General features: G+C 44.4%; 1 protein-coding gene across 1 annotated transcript in view; it reads left to right on the plus strand.

Annotated features, from left to right (window-relative positions):
* Positions 1 to 20,884, plus strand: part of FZD3 (frizzled class receptor 3) — a 75,307-nt gene that overhangs the window by 22,963 nt on the left and 31,460 nt on the right. Inside the window, exon 3 of the mRNA XM_024203533.3 lies at positions 18,378 to 18,574. Coding sequence (XP_024059301.1) covers positions 18,378 to 18,574 — 197 coding nt within the window. The remainder of the gene's footprint in view (positions 1 to 18,377; positions 18,575 to 20,884) is intronic.

The following is a 20,884-nucleotide window of genomic DNA, read 5'->3' on the forward strand; positions in this document are numbered from 1 at the left end:
CTGCAGAGCTCAGTTCCTATGGTTACCCAGCCCTTTGTGGTGTGACAAAGGTTGGCATTCTGATTCTCAAGAGCCAAATTCTGCCCTTTGACTCTCTCCTTTTCACACCCCTTGCTAAGCTTGGCCTGTTGCTAGGCTTGAAGGCCTGACAGCAAGGGGGTTCCCATGGTAACAGGAATGAATCTAAAAGGAAGGAAAGAGTGAATAGAGGCACAAAGGCCTGGTTAATTTGAATTTGAACAAGGAAGGAAGCCTTCTTGTAGTTCATCTTTGTGTATTGAAGGAACCTGAAATTTATCTTTTTTAAAAGTTGCTTTTCAATTTGTAAACTTGTTTATATTCCCTGTTATTTGATTTATAGAACAAAAGTTGTCATGTGTGAGGCATTGAGCAACAAAAAAACATCTTTCTCTTTAAATTCAAGGACAGGATTCTGATCAAGTACGTTTTCTTTTTTCCGCATAGACCCAAAACAAGATTTGATTTGTATCGTCTTTCTGCACCATTATATGCATATATGGCTTTTGGTTCGATATTAGTTTACATATGTTTTTGTTTGAAATGCTTTCAATATAAATTGTTGTGCAGCCTTTTTCTTAAAAAAAACCCAAAAAAAGCAGACTTTTTTTTTTTTTTTTTAATGAAGTGGTAATCATCAATAGTTCAGAATCTGTAGAAACTTACAAGTAAGGTCCCATGTAGTTAGATCCCTCCTGGTGCAGAATCATTTCCTGCTGTACATCTAGTGTTTTTTGTTTAATCTAGACATGTGTAACTCTGTAATATAATTGCATGGAAAAAAGGCAATAACTGGATTTTGGTCTCAAGCTTCTGAGGGTTTATTGTAAACAATTACGAAAAATATGTTTTTAAAAATTATGAAATATCAATTACCTTTGAGACTTATTAGCTGCATGTTATGGAGATGTAGGTTAACAATTCAATAGTTAAAGTTTTTGTTGAGATTTGTATTTAAAGCAGGACTAAAATCTGGTATGTTCTGGGCATGTTTTTAACCATGCTGCAAAACTAGTTGGTGATAGACTTTTTTTTTTTTTTTAGTCTAAAGAAAATAAGCATTATTTAATCTAAAAGTGTGTAAACCAGAATAGCCTTTGGCCTTAAGACTTTTCTCTTTGAATAGCAGACGCTTTTTTCAGTTTATATATTTGTTTAGTACACTGAAGACCTTCTCAGTCTTAACATTTCTGCTGTATCTCTACTTGCTGAGGCAAAGAGGCCCATTATAGGGAATGGCTTCTCTAATTGTTCAGTAATCAAATACTTTAAACAGAATTAAATTTTTTATTAAAGCTAATGTTACTAAATTTGATCTTAGCTCTGAGGAATGTGTATTATGGTGGATTCCATTTCTTTTAGAAGTAGAAAGTAACCATTTCAATTAAATGGGCTCCGTTTTCAGCTAGAACATTTAGGCTGATTTGCAGGGAGTAACAGTCTGCAAAATTCCTTCTGACTAGAGACTAAGGATTAAAATTTTCAAAACTGCCATCTCTTAGGCATTCCTGAAAATTTCATCCAGTGTCCTTGTGCTTGCCTGTACAGCACCTGTCACACAATAGGCATTACTTACATAATAGCAAGACTTGAAATGTTGATCCACAGATTCAGATTGCCAGATCAGTTGTCTTTATTTTGGATTCCATGCTTATGGAAGTAACCAGTCATATTGTATTCTACTATTGTAAGTAGTGATTCTGTGCCAGCTACGCTACTCAGCATAACCTCTGTTATTACATGCTCTGCACATATGGACGTGCAATGTTTTGTTGGAACATAAGCCCTTTGGGACAGGACTGGACCATCTTATGAGTTCTGTTCAGGGAACAGCATATTGCCAACACTCAATACAATAGTGACAATGACTTGTACTCCCTTATTTTTTGCTATTGATATAATTCTCCTTCGTCTTTCACCTGAAGCTGCAAGCTTTAATTTGAGCAACAATAGTAAAACAGTTTTTGTCCTTTTGAGGCTTTTATGTCCGAAAACTGCGAGGAAAACCTTTATATTTAATCACTGTTAAAATAGCAGGGGCATTTAAAATAATGTGATGATAACGGCCAGTCAGTCTTGTTTAGCCTACTAGAGGATAGTATACTGTGTATGGAGTCCCTTAGTGGACATTGGAGGAATCAGTTCATTATATAGTTTCCCAACCTTTCAAGGTAAATGTACTAGTTTACTTGAGTACCAGTATGTGCCCACTTCCTCCCTTGTGTGTGTTTTTTCTCTTTTTCACCAACAGAAGTTGGTTGAATAAAAGATATTACCTCATGTAACGATGCTGCCTTTGGTGGGACACAACTGAGAGTACCAATTCAGGACAAATTGCTTAGAGCAGGACAGTCACAGCCCAAGGCTGGGGTCCTTTGCACACATGGCCGGCTCCAGGCACCAGCCCACCAAGCACATGCTTGGGGCGGCACCTTGGGGCGGGGCAGCGCTCGGATTTTTATGGATTTATTTATTTATTTTGGATTGTAGGGGCAGCGCTGGAGGGGTTTTTTGCTTGTGCGGCGTTCGGGGGGAGTGGGGCTTCGGGTGGCGCAGTGCTCGGATGGGGTGGCGGGGGCTTGGCGCGGTGCTCGGAGGGGGGCGGGGGCTGGCTTCGGGCAGCGTGGCGTTTGGAGGGGGCGGGGCTTTGGGTGGCGCTGGGGGGGCGGGGGCTTGCACGGCGCTCGGGGGCAGGGCTTTGGGCGTGTGGTGCTGGGGGGGCAGGGATTTCGGCTGCGCAGCGCTGGGGGGCGGGGTTCAGTGGCACGGCGCTCACGGGGGGGGGGTACGGCGGGGCGGCGCTCTTCTTTTTTGCCTGGGGCGGCAAAAAAGTTAGAGCCAGCCCTGTTTGCACACCAAACCAGTCAAACAGAGAGGACTTCGGTCTCACCCCACTGGCTAACCATAAGTCATACAAGCAATTCCCTTAGACACTCCAGTTTCCCAGTATCACCACCAATGCCACTCATTATGGGGACGAATGGTTATGAAAACCAATACCCCAGTAAAAGAAAAAAGGTTCTCCCGATCCCAAAGGACCAAGCCCCGGACCCAGGTCAATATACCAGTCAGATCTTACCCACAAATCACGCTGTTGCCAATCCTTTAGAATCTAAAATATAAAGATTTATTCATAAAAGAAAGAAATATAGATGAGCTAAAAATGGTTAAATGGAATCAATTACATACAATAATGGCAAAGTTCTTGGTTCAGGCTTGTAGCAGTGATGGAATAAACTGAAGGATTGAAGACAAGATGGAGGAGATGCAGCAGCCTTTTATAATCTCTTGCCATGTGGCCTCTGCTTTCTTTGTTCCAGATACAAGCTATCCAGCACAAGGCATGGAAAAACCTTAGAGTTCTGTCCATAGGCATGTCCCTGCATGCCTTGCTGAGTCACAAGGTGTATCTGCCTTCTCTCAATGGGTCAGTTGTATAGCTGATGGTCCTTAATGGGCCATCAAGCAGGCTAGACAGTGCTGATGCCAAATTGTCTGGGCTGTCACCCAGAAACATAGCACAAGTTTGAAATAGAGACCGTATAGAGCCAATACGTATAACTTTAAATACAAAAATGATACATGCATACAGATAGTATAATCATAACCAGCAAATCATAACCTTGTCATAGACACCTCACATGACAACCTTTGTACAATATTTGCTGCAAATATATAACAGTGGTTGCAACAATGATCTATACGGTCACAGTTTGTCAATAACGTCATACCTCACCCACTGTCTCTCTAATATCCTGGGACCGACACGGCTACAATACCGTGCATACAAAAATGAGCTAAGCTACTTACAGAAATAAATATAGTCCTTGTACCAAAGTCCTTACAATCTAAATTTAATATGACACAAATGGTCATAGTTAGTAATATTACTGAGCTACTCAATAAGGCTTGTACACATATTGTTTCATGAAGCATGCATGGGCTGCTTGCAAAACTAGGATTAGGGGATGCGCTGGTTCCATTGTGAATTAGATCATAGCAGACAGCAATGGTGCACTGGACTCAGGCCAAGGGTTATTTTGAAGGACCAGTTCATCTCTTGTTAGTTAATAGACTCCCATTTTTCTTTAGTGGCAATGGAATTATTCCCTAAAGTAGGGTGGGAGAGCCCAGCGCAGGCATTTGTAAAAGGCTGAAGTACCAGTAGTACTCGATGGTTCCAGTACTCAAAAGTTTGCTCTTTAAAGGGTCTCTGGTGGAAAAGTGGTGTTGGAAGTTGAGTAGAATTTAGTGGATTTAAAGATTCTCAATTGCAAAGGATGAATATAGTTATAGCCTAAAGATTCAGTGAATGACCACTTGATTTTAAAATATTTGCTCAAAATGGAAAATTAATTGCTACCAGTAGCATTCCAGTTGTAGAAAACAAAGTTGCTGACTCTTGTGATATTTGTTGTTTTAAAGCCCCAGCCCCTGCAGTCAGATTGATTAGGTTGGTTAATTTTAATGCTTCAACTGGACAGTATAAAGGCCACCAAAAGCATTGTGCCTCCATGATGTTCTGTCCTGAACCAAATTTGGTGCATTATGGGGTAGGATGCTTGTGAGGGACAGATGTCTGGAAGGTGTCAGACATCGGGTTTTAGGTCTTCCCACGGGTGCCAGGGGAACATGGGTTTCTTCCATCCTGTTTTCATTGGGTCAGTGAGTTACAGTCCAGTCTATGGTTTCAAAAGATGAAAGAGTTGTGGTAATCTGTCAGCGCTGAATGCCTTTTAGGGCTAACCCACTTTGACCCTTGGGGTCTCTGCATCTGTTTTGTAGCTCTGGGCCTGAGAGAGTCCAAACAGCAAAAAAGAGAGAGATTTTTCTTGTCATCTATCCTTATTTCCTTCCAGAATTCAAGCTGATGGGACATGCCCTTTTTGTATGTAGCTTGTTCCTGGGTGTGCTGGGGCAAGTAGCAAAGTCTTTGTATTGTGATGTCCCACAATGTCCCATTTAGTTTTGATAGTTCTTCCTGATGGGCGAGAGGTAATTCCTTTAATAGGAATTTAGCATTTTGCACTAGTAAAGTTTTTTTTATCTTGTTTTGAGTTGTAGTTCAGAACAAACATTTTAAAGTATTACCTTATAGCATGGGATACAGACATAAGCAGGGTTAATACATGCAGCAACTTACAAGCACTTCATAAAGTCTGAACACGTTGTTATAAGTCCAATACCCATCTTAACTATACTAACACACAGGTGAGCTGGACTGGTTTCCAGCAATGAATTTCAGTGTTCAGCTAAGGCCTAAAGTTTGGCCTGGTTTGCCAGGGCTACCCACCTTAAATGTCTAAGTTCACAACTGATCCGTCTACTTTCACCCTTGTATTAATTGTTCCTTAATTATGTGCATTGAGACTGCTGCAAATCATAACTTTGAATTCATTAGGCCAAATTCACCACTGACTTAAGTGGGAATAAAAGTGTTGAAGTCAATGAATTTAGCCCTTTAATTTCTGTGTGTTTATATATATATATATATATATATATATATATATATATAATGTTAACCATAAAGTAGCTATTTGAAAACTCCTTATGTTCTAAACTGTGGTGATTCATACTTTTTGTATACAGCTTGAAATATTGCATATTAGGCAATTTGAATTTGAAATACAGTATACTAGTGTGTTCGCCTTCAAGGTGAATCACTTCCTGTGTGATTGGTACTGCGTAAATCATCTTTATCCTGTCACTAATAAAAATGAAAAGCTTTGGTAATCAAATATTTTCAAGTGTATTTCTTCCCTAACAACTTAACCAGGGGCTTGAAAAATTTACCTAACACCAACTAGTTCGTTTTTTCTCCTGGTTGCCAAACTGAAATACATTGATTCCCCCTTCTGGCCCATCTCCTGCTTTCTAGGCATTCCTTGGTCCTGAAGACTTTGTCCTGTTGGCTGAACTGTGCCCCAGTTTAATGCCAGCCTCCCCCTTCCTCACCACACTTCTCCCTCCCACACAAATGCCAAATAAGTCATGCTTCTTCCTTCCTCAACGTAGAATTTATTTCTTTTATTTATTACTGGGCATCCTTCAAAAATAAACCAGCTTATGCTACTCACCCCTCTCTTCCCTCAAGTCCATTGAATCCTCTGCTGGGTGGCAAAAGTGGAGTACATGCTCTCTTCTGTGGTGGGTAGTGTTGGTGGATGGCCGTGATATGCAGAACTGTGTGCTGGGTGGTTCCAGGGGTGATACCACCTCTTCCTCCAGGGATTGAGGATAACCGCCTTTGCTCCAATCGCCCCCAGTACTCAACTTCTGTAGCAGATCCCATCTCCCAACCAACAGTCACTGCATGCTAATTTGATATTAATTGGATGCATTGTAGGCTTTTTTTTTTCTTCTCCCTCTGGTACTTGAGGAATTCTCATGAGCCCATTACAGCATGGGTGTAGAGTGAGAAGAGGAGTCTCAGCTGGCTGATCAGACCTCTAACATTTATCTTAGCAAATGCAAATCGTTACCATGACAACACATGGGCATTCATCAGCTCCTAAAACATAAAGACCCTATTTAGTAGAAGTGCAAATTTAAAAGATGAACCACTACCCTTTTCAGTACCTCTAATCAGGACTGAAGAATTAAAAATTAAGTGAGAAAGCCGTTCTGTTGTGAATAGGTGGCTTTTCTTTATAGTCCTATAAGCACAAATTAAACATACATTTGCTGCCTTTTGACCACTTTGATCTTTACACTTTCTTTTCAAAACTAAGAAATTGTGCTGTACACAACTGTCTGCAAAAATTCCCCATATGTTAGAGCACCCGTTTATTCTGAGGCTGCTGCCATGTATTGTGAGGTGCCATCACTCCTCCCAGGAAATTGTGGGAGTTTGGGGGCAAATTCCCGTAAATCCCTTTGTTCCATCCCATAATCTACTTCTTTTTGCACCATTTTTCTTTCTCGCTGTCATCTCACTACCAGCTACATGGATGCCATACTAATTAGCAGAGCTGTCCTGTCTGTTTTAAATACAGGGCAGGGCACTTTTTGGTATTTGTGCAACCAAAGTGGTAGTACTGAGTATGACTGCAAGAGAGAGACTCCAGCTGATAGGGTTAGAAGCAGCCAAAGCAGGGGCTGGTGCACTGGTGGGAGGGAGTAAAATAGTGCCCAGCTGGGCTCACCCATTCTGGACCCAGAACTGTGCAGGGAAGACACTCACTCAGGGGGCACTTGGATCAAGATGGTGCCTCCCCCCCTTCCACCCTGTGGACTTGAGAGAAAACTGCAGAGTGGAGCCATCCAGACCCTCCAGCTGGTAGTGGCAGAAGCAGACAAAACAGGGGCCTTTTGGCCCTTTGGATATTGAGAGAACTTTCTACAGTTTTGACTGGACCATTTCTTCCCTGTGCTCGTTGGCTGTTTCCTCCCCCTCTTCTTCCCTCATAATCTCTTCACCTCACTTTACTCCATACCTGCCCCTGTTATCCTCTTCTACTCTGTCCTGTCGTCCTCATCACCTTTCCCTCCCTTAGGTAACTCCTTCTCTCCCCCTCCCCCCCCCCAAAAAAAATTGTGGAACTAACATGACATTTTCTGTCATCACGTGGTTCGCTGTGCTTTTATGTTGTACTCTTTCCCCACCCTGTGTCTGTCTGGTCTATCGTAGATTGTAAGCTTTCTGAGGCAGGGACTGTCTACTACTGTTTATATAGTGCCTTGCACAATGGGGCTCCATTTTTGGTTAGCCCTTAGGCACTACCATAATAAATAAGAGAATGAACAACCAGAATACCTGAGGTATTTGTCGACCAACTGTTCAGGGTGGAGCAGTGGTTTGGGGCCCATTCTACGAGCATCAAGTGATAGGTCTGGATTGTGATGCAGGTCTGGGAAAACCAACAGCACCTCCAGAGCTTTTGGATGCAAAAGGACACTTTCCTGGAATTGTGTGATGAGCTCACCCCAGCACTGTAATGCACAGATAACAAAACGAGAGCTGCTCTTACAGTGGAAAACTGGTAGCAATCACTGTCTGGAAATTTGCAACTCTAGATTACCTCCAATCAGGGGCAATCAGTTGGGGGCTGGAAAATCTCTACCATGGAGGCAGTCATCATTCAGGTGTGCAGGGCAGTTAAGCATGTTCTGCTCCTCAGGGTTGTCATGAAAAATGACAACTAGGAAATAATAGATGGATTTGATGCAATGGGCTTCCCTAACTGTGGTGAGGTGATAGAGGAGATGCATATTCCAATATTGGTCCCCCTGATCTTTCCTCTGAGTATGTAAACAGAAAGGGTGATTATGCAAGTGTTGGTGGATTACTGTGTATGATTTACTGACATCAGTGAAAGTCCACGGTACTCACATTTTTAGGAATACAGGACTTTTTGGAAAGTTGAAAGAAGGGACATACTTCCCAGACTATCCTATTGACATTAATGGGATTGCAATGCCAATTGTGATTCTCAAGAGTCCTTTGTTTCCCAGGCTCATGAAGCCATATACTGAGCATCTGGACAGAAGTAAGGACAGATTTAACTATTGTCTGAGCTGGTGCAGGATGGTTGGGAAGTGTGCTTCTGGAAGATGGAAGGAGATATCTCAGGATGAGTGTAGACCTCAGTGAGGAAAATATTCCGTTTATTGATGCATATTGTCTATTGGATAACATCTGCAAGGCCGGGGGGGGGGGGAAGGGGGACATGCTTTTGCCAGAATGGAGGGATGAGGTGGACAAGCTGTCTGCTGACTTTGAGCAGCCTGACACAAGATCAATTACTAGTGCCACCACGGGTGCTGTGTGATTGAGGGGAACTTTAGAAGCACACTTTGGAAGGATGCACTAGCCACACAGTTGTTACTTTTGTGTTGGTGCATATACAGTCATTGGTTTATTGATGAGGTTTTTTTATCAGTGTGAACATTGCTTTGGGGGATTTTCATATCTGTTGGGAGGCAAAGAAAATCTGGGGTTTCACGAAGCAACTTTTTTAAAGCATCATTTTACAATTTTTTTTTTTTTTAAAGAAGTGCAAGGTGAGGTCATACAGCCGCATCACAGTGAGCAGCAGGTGTGTGTGTGTGTGTGTGTGTGTGTGTATATAATTTATATATATATATAATATAGTGGTTTTCATCATTGTTCCATGGTGTAGAATGCCGGGGATACTGCTCTTGGGAGGATTGGATTTCTGGGGCCCTTGGGGCAGGAGGAAGTCAAGGGGTGAATGGCACCAGCCAAAAGGAATTGTTCTCCAGGATGTGTAATGGCTGCTGGGTTGCTGACCGTGTAGGTGTTTTGATCAACTAGGGGCTCTAGCATCTGGGTCTGTTTCAAGAGCATCCTGATGTCTTTGGACACTCATTGGTCCTTCTGTGGTTTGAAGCAAGCAAATTTCTGGTGTTATGTTTGGTTGGTTGTTTTTTTTGGGGGGGGGGGGGGGGAGACTGTTGCCTAGTACTGCCATTTCATGCTCTTGAAATAAAGCTGCCAGTTCAAAACATTGCCTGTGGCCATGTGTGGCTGCCATTTTGAGAGGGGGAGTTGGGGGAATGGAAAGGAGGGAAGCCCTTTTTCAGGGGCAAACTATGGCTAGCACTACTGGGGCAGTCCTACTAAATTTCACCTACCTGAGACCCTTTTAGCAGTGTTTACTTGGCTTTATGGGTCCTGCTGTGTCTGAAAGAGCACCTGGTTCTTCATCACAGCAGCATCTGCATCCCTGTTCTAAGCAATCTCTTTGGTTGCCGGTTCCGGATTGCCCTCCAACACAAGATGTCTGCATGCTTTGGCAGGAAGGTGGTGGGGTCCTGACTAATTATGGTATTCAGCTGTTCATAATAGGTATATTTCTTGGGGACAACAGACTAGAGATTATACTCCTTTGTTTTCTGGAAAGCCAGCTGCAGCCTGACACTGTCCATGCTGTACCCATGGGCCTCTATGCCCTTTAAAATTTCTTGGTACATATCTTCATTCCTGCAGGAATTCTGCAGCTGTGCTTGCACACATTTCTCCCTCATACAGGTCAAGGAAATCAAGAACCTATCTCTTAGACCATTTAGCAGCACGAGAGTGAGCTCAAGCCATACTGGGTAGGTGAGCATGCGAGATGGGCTAGCAGGAAAACAGGCATTGCCAAAACACACTGGGGATTTTAAATGGGGAGGGCAAAGGAGGGGCTTTTGTTCGCTGTGGCTATGTGTAGGCTGTTGTATGTTTACATTAGAATGCTACAGAAGTGAAAGGGACTCTTTCATCACTAGAGTAAACCCACCTCTTTGAGAGGTGGTAGCTAGGTTGACAGAAGTGGTGTCTACACTGGGGTTCAAAAAAGAACTAGATAAATTCATGTTGGATAGGTCCATCAATGGCAATTAACCAGAATGGGTAGGGATGGATTCCCTAGCCTCTGTTTGCCAGAAACTGGGAATGGGTGACAGGGGATGGATCACTCGATCATTACCCGTTCTGTTCTGTTCATTCCCTCTGGGGAACCTGGTATTGGCCACTGTTGGAAGACAGGATATTGATCTAGATGGACCTTTGGTCTGATCCAGTACGGCGGTTCTTATGTTTAGGTCAGCTTAATTACGTTACACAGGGCTTGAATTTTTTCACCGACCTAACTTTGTGGTGTAGACAAGACTGCACATTTTTAAAAACCCATGGCAGAGAGTCTGAGTTTGGGTCTATAAACTCAGGCTTGTGCTACCATGTTAAAAGTAGCGGTGTAGACATTACAACAAAGGATGGAGTCTAGGGAGAGGGGTGGGCTTCACCAACCAAGCTCCAGCCCAAGTCGCAACGTCTACACTGCTGCTTTTAGCACTATAGTGTGAGTCTGTAGACCCGGCCTCTGAAGGCTTCATTGGCAATAAATGAGGGTTTTGTCAGAAGGATTCAAAACTGAGAGTGGAGGCTTGCAAAGCTGTGTTAAGTGTTTCGTTTCAGCACGACTACTACATCCTTGCTTCCTTTGAGCTGTGACTTGGATTACAAACAAATGGAGAAGAGGAGGGCTGCCAAAATGTCATTATTCTTGTCTGTCTAATTTGGAGGAGGCACAGAAGGTTACATTCACATACCAGTTTTTCTTGCTGTAGTAGTAACATACTGACATAATTAGACTTGCTGTAATTCTTCTTTGAGTGATGGCACATGTCCATTCCACTTCAGATGTGTGCCCCCACAGCACCAGAGTCAGATTTTTTTTTTTTCCCCTTAGCGGTACCTGTCAGGTGGTAAATGCACCTTCTGTTGCCTCCTGCTGCTCCATGATGGTATAAAGGGCGGAGTTGCCACAGATCCCTCTGTTCCTTTTTACTACCTATGTCCATAGTTGGAGAGCTTTACCTTGCTTCTGCAAGTTTCTCCCCTTATAGGTGTTAGGGACTGAGACATGGGTAGTCAGGCTTAGTGGCTGGAGCAGGAGACAGAAGCTGGGAATTGGAGCCAAGGTCAGAGCCAGAGTCCGAAGCTGAATGCCAGGGTTGAGAGTCAGAGCTAGAATCAAATTCAGAGATTTGAGTCAGGTATCAGAGCTGGCATCTGAGTCAGAAAACAGGTGAAGGGATCAGGATCATGGCTGGAAAGCAGGGCTCAGGAGTCAAGCAAGAAAGCAGGGTCCTATGTAGCAGGACCAGTTGCATGGACAACTTCCTATGCCCCCTTTCTAGCTTAAATAGAACAGCCAGATTGATGGATGGGGCCAGGCGCTCCTCCAATCAGGACTGCTATGGGTAGTGCCTCTCTTAGGGTTAGGGTTCCATTATCCACTGAGCCTGCCAGTCCCTGGCAACTCGCTGGATGGCATCGGGGATACGGTGATTGCCTGGAGACCCCAGGACCTGGGTTCAGGACCCATGGATCCTCTCACTAGGGCATTTATCTTCTCTTTCTGTAAATAATTTGTGGTATTTGTTAGTTAGATTAGTATAGGTTTCCTTTATTTCTTGGAGTGTTGGTTCCCTCTTATTTACAGGTGCTGACACCTGATACTGAGTTATGCCTCATCTCCGTGTTTAAGCCTTGTGCCAGCTGCAAGAAATCTATGCCGGTGAGTGACACTCATTCCGCCTTCTTTAAGTTCCTTGGAGAGGGTCACATTAGAGATTACTGCCAGATTTGCAAGGATTCCAAGCCCCAGACAAAAAAGTACAGAGAGATGGTACAACACCAACATGAACATAAGAATGGCCATACTGGGTCAGATCAGTATCCTGTTTTCCAATAGTGCTTGGTGCCAGATGCTACAGAGGGAGCGAACAGAGCAGGGCGATTTATTGAGTGATCTATCCCCTGTTGTCCAGTCCCAATTTATAGCATGTTTCTAACATGGTCAGGTGACTCATGGTCATCCTCGGAGCCTGAGGTAGGCTCATATGCCCCTCCTGAGACACATGACAGCACTCTCATTCTCCTTCAAGGAAATTTGGTTATTGGTACCCACCAGATGGACAGAGATAAGGACCCTAGGAGCAGTCATGGCCGGAGTCCTATGCTGTACCCATGGCCTTACTGGAACCCATGGGACATGCCTCCTATTTCCAGATCCTCCCTGGTTCCTAAGACTTCTAGATCTTTGGACAGGATGTATGAGTTCACATGAGGTGATCGAGGAGGTTGTCTTCAGTACCAGTGTCAGTATCAAACAAACCTCCAACAATTGCAAGTTTAGGAACCTCCACCCCCTGGACTGCAGGAGGATCAGCTTCCATCTCCTTTGCATTCTTCCTCATTATCACCTGATGGGACTGTAGCTCCTTGGGATACTTCATCTTCCCAAGATGACTACAGGGCTTACTAAGATCTTTTAAAGAGAATAGCTACATCTCACAATATCCCTGTTGAGGTGATCCAGGCGAGTTCTCAAACTTGTGGACATTCTGGATTTAGCAGCACCTCCTAGAGTGGCTCTGCCTATCAGTGATGCCATACTAGAGCCTACCAAATCCTTGTGACAAAAGCTGTCCTTTCTGTTTATAACAGCTAAGAGAACTGAGAGGGTATCAGTCCCTTCTCAAGACTATGAACATTTTTATACCCATTCTTCACAAAGTTACTTAGTTGTCTTGACAGTCAATGAAAGAGCATGTCAGGGTTGCACCCCTTTTACTCTCAAAGGACAAGGATGCAAAAAAAGTACATATTTGGTAGAAAAATCTATTCCACATCTGGTCTACAATTTTGCATTGCTAACCAACAAGCATTATTGGCCAGATACAATTTCTCCTTCTGGGATAATGTGCTGAAATTCTTAGACAAGTTGCCAGAGGATGCCAGATAGGAATTCCAGGTTCTGTTAAATGAGGGCAAGCTCATGACTCTCACCTTTCTGCAAGCATCCTTAGATGGGCAGTTTGGTGGCTAGAGCCATGGCATCTGCGATACCTATGTGCAGATGTTCATGGCTTCAATCCTTGGGTTTTCCACAGAAGGTCCAGCAGACAATCCCTTTCAATCCCTATGTTCTTCTTATATCAGACGGATGAGATACTCCATGCCTTTCCATAAAACACAGCAATTCCTCCCTCAGTTTCTGCAGAGATACTTGCCTTTCCTACTGAGACAGCCTGACCAATCTACAAGATGAGGCAAAAATCACCTCCTCCTTAGTTTTCTTCTTTGGTGGGTTCCTCCAGACAATCGTGAAATCCCACGCAGTCTGTTTGACTACCTTGTTGAGGACAGAGTACCAGATCATGATGATCCAGTTTTTGCATCCCCAATTATATCTCACTTTCTATGTGCTTGGTTCCATATTACCACAGATCAGTGGGTCCTAAGTACTGTGGAACAGGAATGTACCTTGCAATTTATTTCCATTCCTCCTCCCAACCCCTTCCCTGTCCCTCTTCAGGGACCACTCTCCTGAGGATGTCCTCTTCTGAGAAGTATAGATTCTTCTCCATTTGGGCACTATAGAAGAAGTTCCCTCCTTTTCAGCGAGGGAAGGTTTTCTATTCACACTACTTCCAGTTTCCAAAGGAAGTCTCAGATTCATCCTGGACTTGCACAATTTGAACAAATATATAAGAAAATACAGTTTCACATGGTCACCCTAGCCTCCATTATCCCCTCCTTTGATCCCAGCAACTGGTACGCTGCCCTTGACTTGAATTATGCGTATTTCCATGTGGCAATCCATCAAAGCCATAGGAGATTCCTAAGATTTCTGGTGAACGACATCCTTTGTCAGTTTACAGTCCAACCCTTCAGCCTGTCTCCTGTCCTGTGGGTTTTTGTAAAATGCATGGAAGTGATAGCTGCATTCCTAAGGAAAGCAGGGGTATAAGTATTTCCTTACTCGGACAACTGTCTGATACAAGGTCAATCCAAGCTCCAAATAGAAGTCAGTTTATCCAGGATCTGAGCCCTCTTCAGTGTGATAGGTCTGTTGATTAATGAGAACAAGTCAATCTTCTCCCCTGTTCAGAGAACAGAATTGGTGGGGGTGATTCTGAATTCTACCACAGCCAGAGCATTCCTACCTTGAGTCAGATTCCAGACAATGTTTAACATTTCCACATATCTTAAAGCCCATCTGCTTATAACATTAAGAAGCTGCCTCACACTACTGGGGCACATGGCCTCCCACATGTGTAAGGTTTGGCATGACAGATCTCATTTGAGGATGTTGCAGGGTTGGTTAAAGTCCGCACTCGCCCTGGTTTGTCACTTATTTGACATGCTGATTCCAGTTCTTGCAGGAGTACTAGCCTCACTGGACTGGTTGATGGATCCGGCCAACTTATATATGGTAGTTGCATTCGACCCACTCTTACCCAGTTGACTCTGGTTATGGACGTGTCTTTTCTAAGTTCGGGAGCTCATCTAGGAAATCTACCAACTCCGTCTGTGGCCTCATCAAGATTTGGCTCTCCACATAAATGTGTGGGAGTTGTATGCCATTCATCTGTCCTGTTGGGCTTTTCTCCCTCACGTCATGGGAGAGACTCTGCGAGACCTCAGACAACACTAGGGCAATGTTCTGTGTGAATAGGTGGGGAGGGGCCAGATCAGACCATCTCTGCCAAGAGGCAGAACATCTTTGGGAGTTTTGTATCACCAATGTAATTCATTTAAAAGCCTCCCACCTTGCTGGTATTCAGAACAGCTGGGAGATTGCCTGAGCAGATCGTTGAGCCGGGATCATGAATGGTCTCTCAGGTGGGATATCATGAGATTCATTTTTCAAAGCTAGGGGCATCCCTCATATAGACTTGTTTGCTACTTGTTTCAACAGAAACTTTCTTATTCCAGGGCAAGTCTCAATCAGGAATCTGACGGACGCTTACCTACTGTCTGGGAAAGACAGACTGCTGTATCCCTACCCTCCCATTCCACTCCTTGTCAGTGTTGTTCAAAATCACGCAAGATCACGTTTGCATGACTCTCATAGCACCCCCAGTGGCCTTGCCAACATTGGTTCTCCAGTTTGCTGAGCTTATCAGCTAGGGCTTCTTTGATACTACCTTCAGAACCTGATCTGATCTCCCAGGACCACAGCTGTCTGCTACATCCCACAACTCTCCATTTTACGGATTGGTTTACATCATGGTTAATGCCTCAGGAGATGGAGTTTTAGGGAAATATACAAAACATACTCCTGAATAGCAGAAAGCCGTCTACAAGATACACTTACCTGGTAAAATGGAAACGATTCTCCTTAGTCAAAGCCAAAGGGTGTTCCGTCAATCCTGACCTCTATCCAACAAGTTTGGGATTGTTTGTTCCATCTGAAACAACAAGGACTATTGATTACTTCCATCAGCATTTTCCGGGCAGCTATCTTTGCTTTTTACCCACAAATTGTGAGCCATTCAGTGTTTTCTAATCTTATATATGTCAGATTCGTAAGGGTCTGTTGTTGGTTATATCCCCATATCATGGTTCCCATTTCTCCCTGGAACTTTAAATCTGGTGCTAACTAAGTTAATGGGTCCACCTTTTGAACCAATGGCTGCTTGCTCTTTGCTGTATCTCTCTTTGATAGTAGTGTTTTTGGTAGCTATTACCTCCTTGAGAAGGGTGGCGGAGTTATGAGCGTTGGTAGTTGACCCTTATTACAGTTTTTTATAAAGAAAAAGTATACTTACAACTGCATCTGAAATTTCCGACTAAAGTAGTATCAGAATTCCACCTCAATTAAGCCATATACTTGCCAACTTTTTCCTAAGCCCAATTCTCATAAGGATGAGGAGAGACTACATACCTTGGATATTAGGAGGGCATTGGCTTTTTACTGTGACAGAACTAGGTCTTTTAGATTGTCATCACAGCTGTTTGTGTCAGCTGTAGACGGGATGAAAAGCCTTCCAGTCTCGACACAGAGGATTTCATCCTATATATCATTCTGCTATGACATTGCCAATGTATGATCTCCAAGATCTTAAGCAGTTTTTGCAGCTTTTTTTGGCTCAAGTACCTATATCAGACATTTGTAGAGCTGAAACTTGGTCATTGGTGCATATCTCACTATTGCAGAGATGATGCCAAGTTTGGACAAGTGATTCTTCAGTTATTGTTGAGGTAGATTCCAAAACCCACCTCCTGATTGAACTGCTTGTTAGTCACCTGAAGGGAAATGGACATGTGCAATTAGTCAAAGGAAAAAAAACTGTTGTTAAGCAGTTTTGTTGTTCAAGATACGTTGCACATGTCCATGCCATGACCCACCCTTCTTCCCCTCTATCAGAGTTGGTCTGGTAAGAAAGAACTGAGGTGGGTCTGGGGCAGCTGTGCCTTTCATACCATCATGCATGAGAACAAGGCAACTGGGCGCATGCAATGCCATGATGGAGATTTTTTTCCTAGTGGTACCCAACTCTAGTGCACTCGGTATGCACACACTTGAATGGATGTGTGCAAAACATCTTGAAGAACAATAGTCACAGTACAGGTTAGTAGCAGTGTCCAAAGGTCCCATCAGTCCACATAGTGCTAGGTGCTGTACAAACATAATTAGATATGGTCTCTGTCCTGAAGAGCTGGGCACCTAATTAAAGACCAGTCATAAGTGAGCCTAAAAACAGCTGAAAAAAATGAAGATGGAAGTAACAAGATCATATAGTAACACAGGTTAATAACATTTGCAACTTTGGTTCTGAATCCATTTAAAGTCTTTTAATAAGCCATAACCCCCTAGTTTCCTGTAGTTATTTCTGTTCCTTCCAGCTTCCCAGGAGAAAAAGATGTGAGGTCCACTGCCTGTTATTTTTGTAGCCAAGAAAGCAAATAACTTGTCAGGTTTTCAACTTTTCACCTCTGAAATCCACTTTGACAGCCTTGTGTTGGGTTAATTGTGATAGATTTCCTTTCAGTGCTGTAGTTAAGCATTGCTGTCAGTCAGTATTACTTATGCCTGTCATGAGGTGATACATGAAATGAAACATTGTTGGTTTTGCCCCCTACTTTGTCTTATTTTTACCCTCGAGCTCTGATTTCATGGCCTTACCACTTATTAATGCTTTCTCTCCCAAAGAAACTCAAATACTTGGCTAGTCAGTAATTGTGACACATCTAACATGGCTTCACAATAACTAGATTTACTTTTTGCAGGTTAAAGGAAGTTAGCCTTTCGTATCCACTGGTGAATTTATAGGAATGACCATGACTTCAAGTCATGTTCAGCCCAGTTCCCATCTAGGGATACAGTTGTGATGTCAGCTGAAATTTCAGCTGCCTGGCCTGGAGTGTGCATAGTTGGTTGGGTAAGATGAATGGGAAAAATAGAATACAAAGTATCCTGCCTGTGTACTTTGCAAAAGCAATAAAAATGCAGAGTCCAGCTCTGCTAAACAAAGACTAAGGGAAGGAAGTGAGGACATGAGGATGATTATATCCGAGATCATCAGCTTTTGACTAGGAAGAATGTCTTTAAAATCACAGTATAAAACCATGTAATGTTTCCTTACCCCAAAAGGCAACCTGCATTGTTCAGCACTCTTGAAGGTGGGTGGGACATTACTAGTAGAATTTAACCTGGGGGATCCTAGTAAGTAGGCAGCTGTGTTGGATCTGTACTTTATAGACAAGCAAAAAAAGAAAGCAGGGGTTTTTTTTTTGTTTGTTTTTTTTTAGTTTTTTATTTTTGGAGGGTAGGAATGTTAATTTCTTAGAAGAGCAGTGGCAGACACTGTTGTGTGGCATGGGGTCTCTTTCTCTCTCTCTTTTTTTTTTTTTTTTTTTTAAATGCTTATATTTGCGTTAAGTGAAGCCTGGCATATGAGCATTGTTATGATGTTCCCAACTTCTTCCATAGGGCAGCTCTTGGTTGGGAGAATGATGGAAAAGGCTGGAATGATTCCTAAGACAAAGTATGGCTTACTGCTGATGTTTTTCACAAAACTGCACTCTGCCGCTATTTAATTATTCTTTTCTTTTCTAGCCGTTTCATCCTATGGTTAATCTGGAATGCTCCAGGGATTTTCGACCATTTCTATGTGCCCTATATGCTCCAGTCTGTATGGAGTATGGACGTGTCACTCTCCCATGTCGCAGGCTTTGTCAACGTGCATACAGCGAATGTTCCAAACTCATGGAGATGTTTGGCGTCTCTTGGCCAGAGGATATGGAATGCAGCAGGTTAGCAAATCTGTTTTTTCAGAACCACCATCTAAAAAAATTTAAAGTGTTCCAGGATGTTTTAAAATGTCTCTCTTCCAGTCCAGCAACATGTTTTCCATTACAAACAATAACCCTATTTTTCCTTCCTTTGTTTAGTGTATCAGCTTGTTTCCTGGGAAGGAAACTTTCATATTTCTCTCATTTCCCCACACACGCCCACATGCCGAAAATATCTATATATGATTAGGGTAAATTAAGTGTGATATTTTAAAAGGAATTGGTATGCCAGTTCCATTTTATTTTCTTCCCCCACACTGTTTTGACCAGTGCACCAGTCTGGTTAAAGCTGTACTAGATAGCCATAGCTGACATTTTATACCTTTTAAACCAGTCTTGTAAAATTGTACTCAACTGAAGTGAGTACATTTTAGTCTTTTGTGTTTAATGGGAGAGGTAAAATGTCACTTAAAAAAATACTTATTTCAAAAAGCAAGCACCCCCGGAGAGAATGCAAACAAAACATTTCTGTTTTACTTTAAGGAGGTAGCTTTGTGGCACATTGAGCAGATGATGATCACAGTTTGCTTCAGAGTATATGCATGCTGTGTGTAGCTTAGGGTTACCATACGTCCAGATTTCCCCGGACATGTCCGGCTTTTTGGTCCTCAAATCCCCGTCCGGGGGGAATTTCCAAAAAGCCGAACATGTCCGGGAAAAGAGGGAGGCATAAGCCAGGGTCCGCCCGGCCCCAGCACGACCTGCCGGGTCCGCAGCGCAGCCCAGCCGCCCTGGCTACACTGTAGCGAGCTCAGGCAGGGGGAGGGGGGGCGCAGCCGCAGAAGGCGGCGGAGGGGCCGCTGCTGCCCCCGCAGCCGGGCGGACCGTGCACCTCAGCCGAGCCCGCAGGACCACAGGGAGGCCGGGCCCAGCCAGCGGCTTGGGCTTCCCTCGCGGGCGGGGACCCCCCGGCCACTGGGGGACCCTTCCTGCTGCCCCGCGAGGCTCGGAACCCGGCGCCACGGGAGCTGTTTCCAGCGGGGACAGACAGGCCGGGGAACATGCTCGGCGGCAGCAGGAAGGAGGCTGCGGGGCAGGGAGTGCGGCATGTGCCAGGGCTGCAGGGACCCGCGCCACCCCGGTCGCCGCTGAGCGTCCGAAGCCCCCGCCAGGCAGAGGCTGCCGGGGGAGCAGGGCAGGTGGGGGGCGCAGAGGCTGCAGGGGCAGGGCAGGTGGGCAGCGCAGAGGCTGCAGGTACAGGGCAGGCGGGGGGCGCAGGGGCGGGGGGTGCAGGGGCTGCAGGGTGAGTGTGGAGCGGGGGTCACAGAGGCTGCAGGGCGAGTGGGGAGCAGGGGTCACAGAGGCTGCAGGGCAAGGGGGGATGCAGAAGCTGCAGGGCGAGTGTGGAGCGGGGATCACAGAGGGTGCAGAGGCTGCAGGGCAAGTGGGGAACAGGGAAGCACTTAGCAACCCCCAACCAAGATCAGAGCGGGAGGGAGGAGGGGCAATGCGGGGTGCTCAGAGGAGGGGGCAGAGTTGGCGCAGGGACTTTGGGGAAGGGGTTGGAATGGGGGCGGGGAAGGGGCAGGATTGGGGCGGGGCCAGGGGTGGGGAAGGGGCGGAGTTGGGGCAGGGCCAGGGCCCCCATGGAGTGTCCTCATTTTTCAGTGTTGAAATATGGTAACCCTAGTGTAGCTGAAACTTGCCTCCTTCCTGATTTTTTATTTTTATTGGTCACTCCAGTGACTATAATGAAACACGGGCACAGATAAGAGGAAATGGTCCCTGAATGGAGTGGAAAGGGAGCCGACCTTAGAGATCTGTAGATCTGTGGCGAGGTTAAAATTAAGGCAGACTAGAGTTTGCTTTTTTTGCCAAAGCATTGGTACTGTACTGTAAGGGCTCCCTTGTGCTGATGAGAATCCAGGGGAGACTTTGAGAACCTAATGGCAAAGACTGCCCCAATTCCAGACTCTGGAGAGGGGTCTAGTTCCTCCAAGTCATCCTATTCCTCAGGTCCCCATCCCAAGAATATGGGCATCCATTCCCTATCTGCTGTGTCCAGTAAGTCCCACGCACTCCGTCTGCTTTCACTTATGGCATTAGGGAAGAGGGCTCTGTGTCAACATTCCAGAAATCCAATGGCAACTCTTGTTCGAACTACTTTTTAACAGCATGTAACCTTTTTCTCTGTAATTCCTCTATCCTTTAGTTTGTTTAAAAGTGGTATTGATCTAAGATGGAGTCCTACTGAGCATTCTTTGCCAGTTTCAAGAATATGTAAAAGTTGGGGGGGAAGGGGGATTTGGGGGGAGGGAGACTTTTTTTTGT

Source organism: Terrapene carolina, unplaced genomic scaffold (genome assembly GCF_002925995.2).
Source record: "Terrapene carolina triunguis isolate 2854851 unplaced genomic scaffold, T_m_triunguis-2.0 Scaffold228, whole genome shotgun sequence".
Lineage (NCBI taxonomy): Eukaryota > Metazoa > Chordata > Testudines > Emydidae > Terrapene > Terrapene triunguis.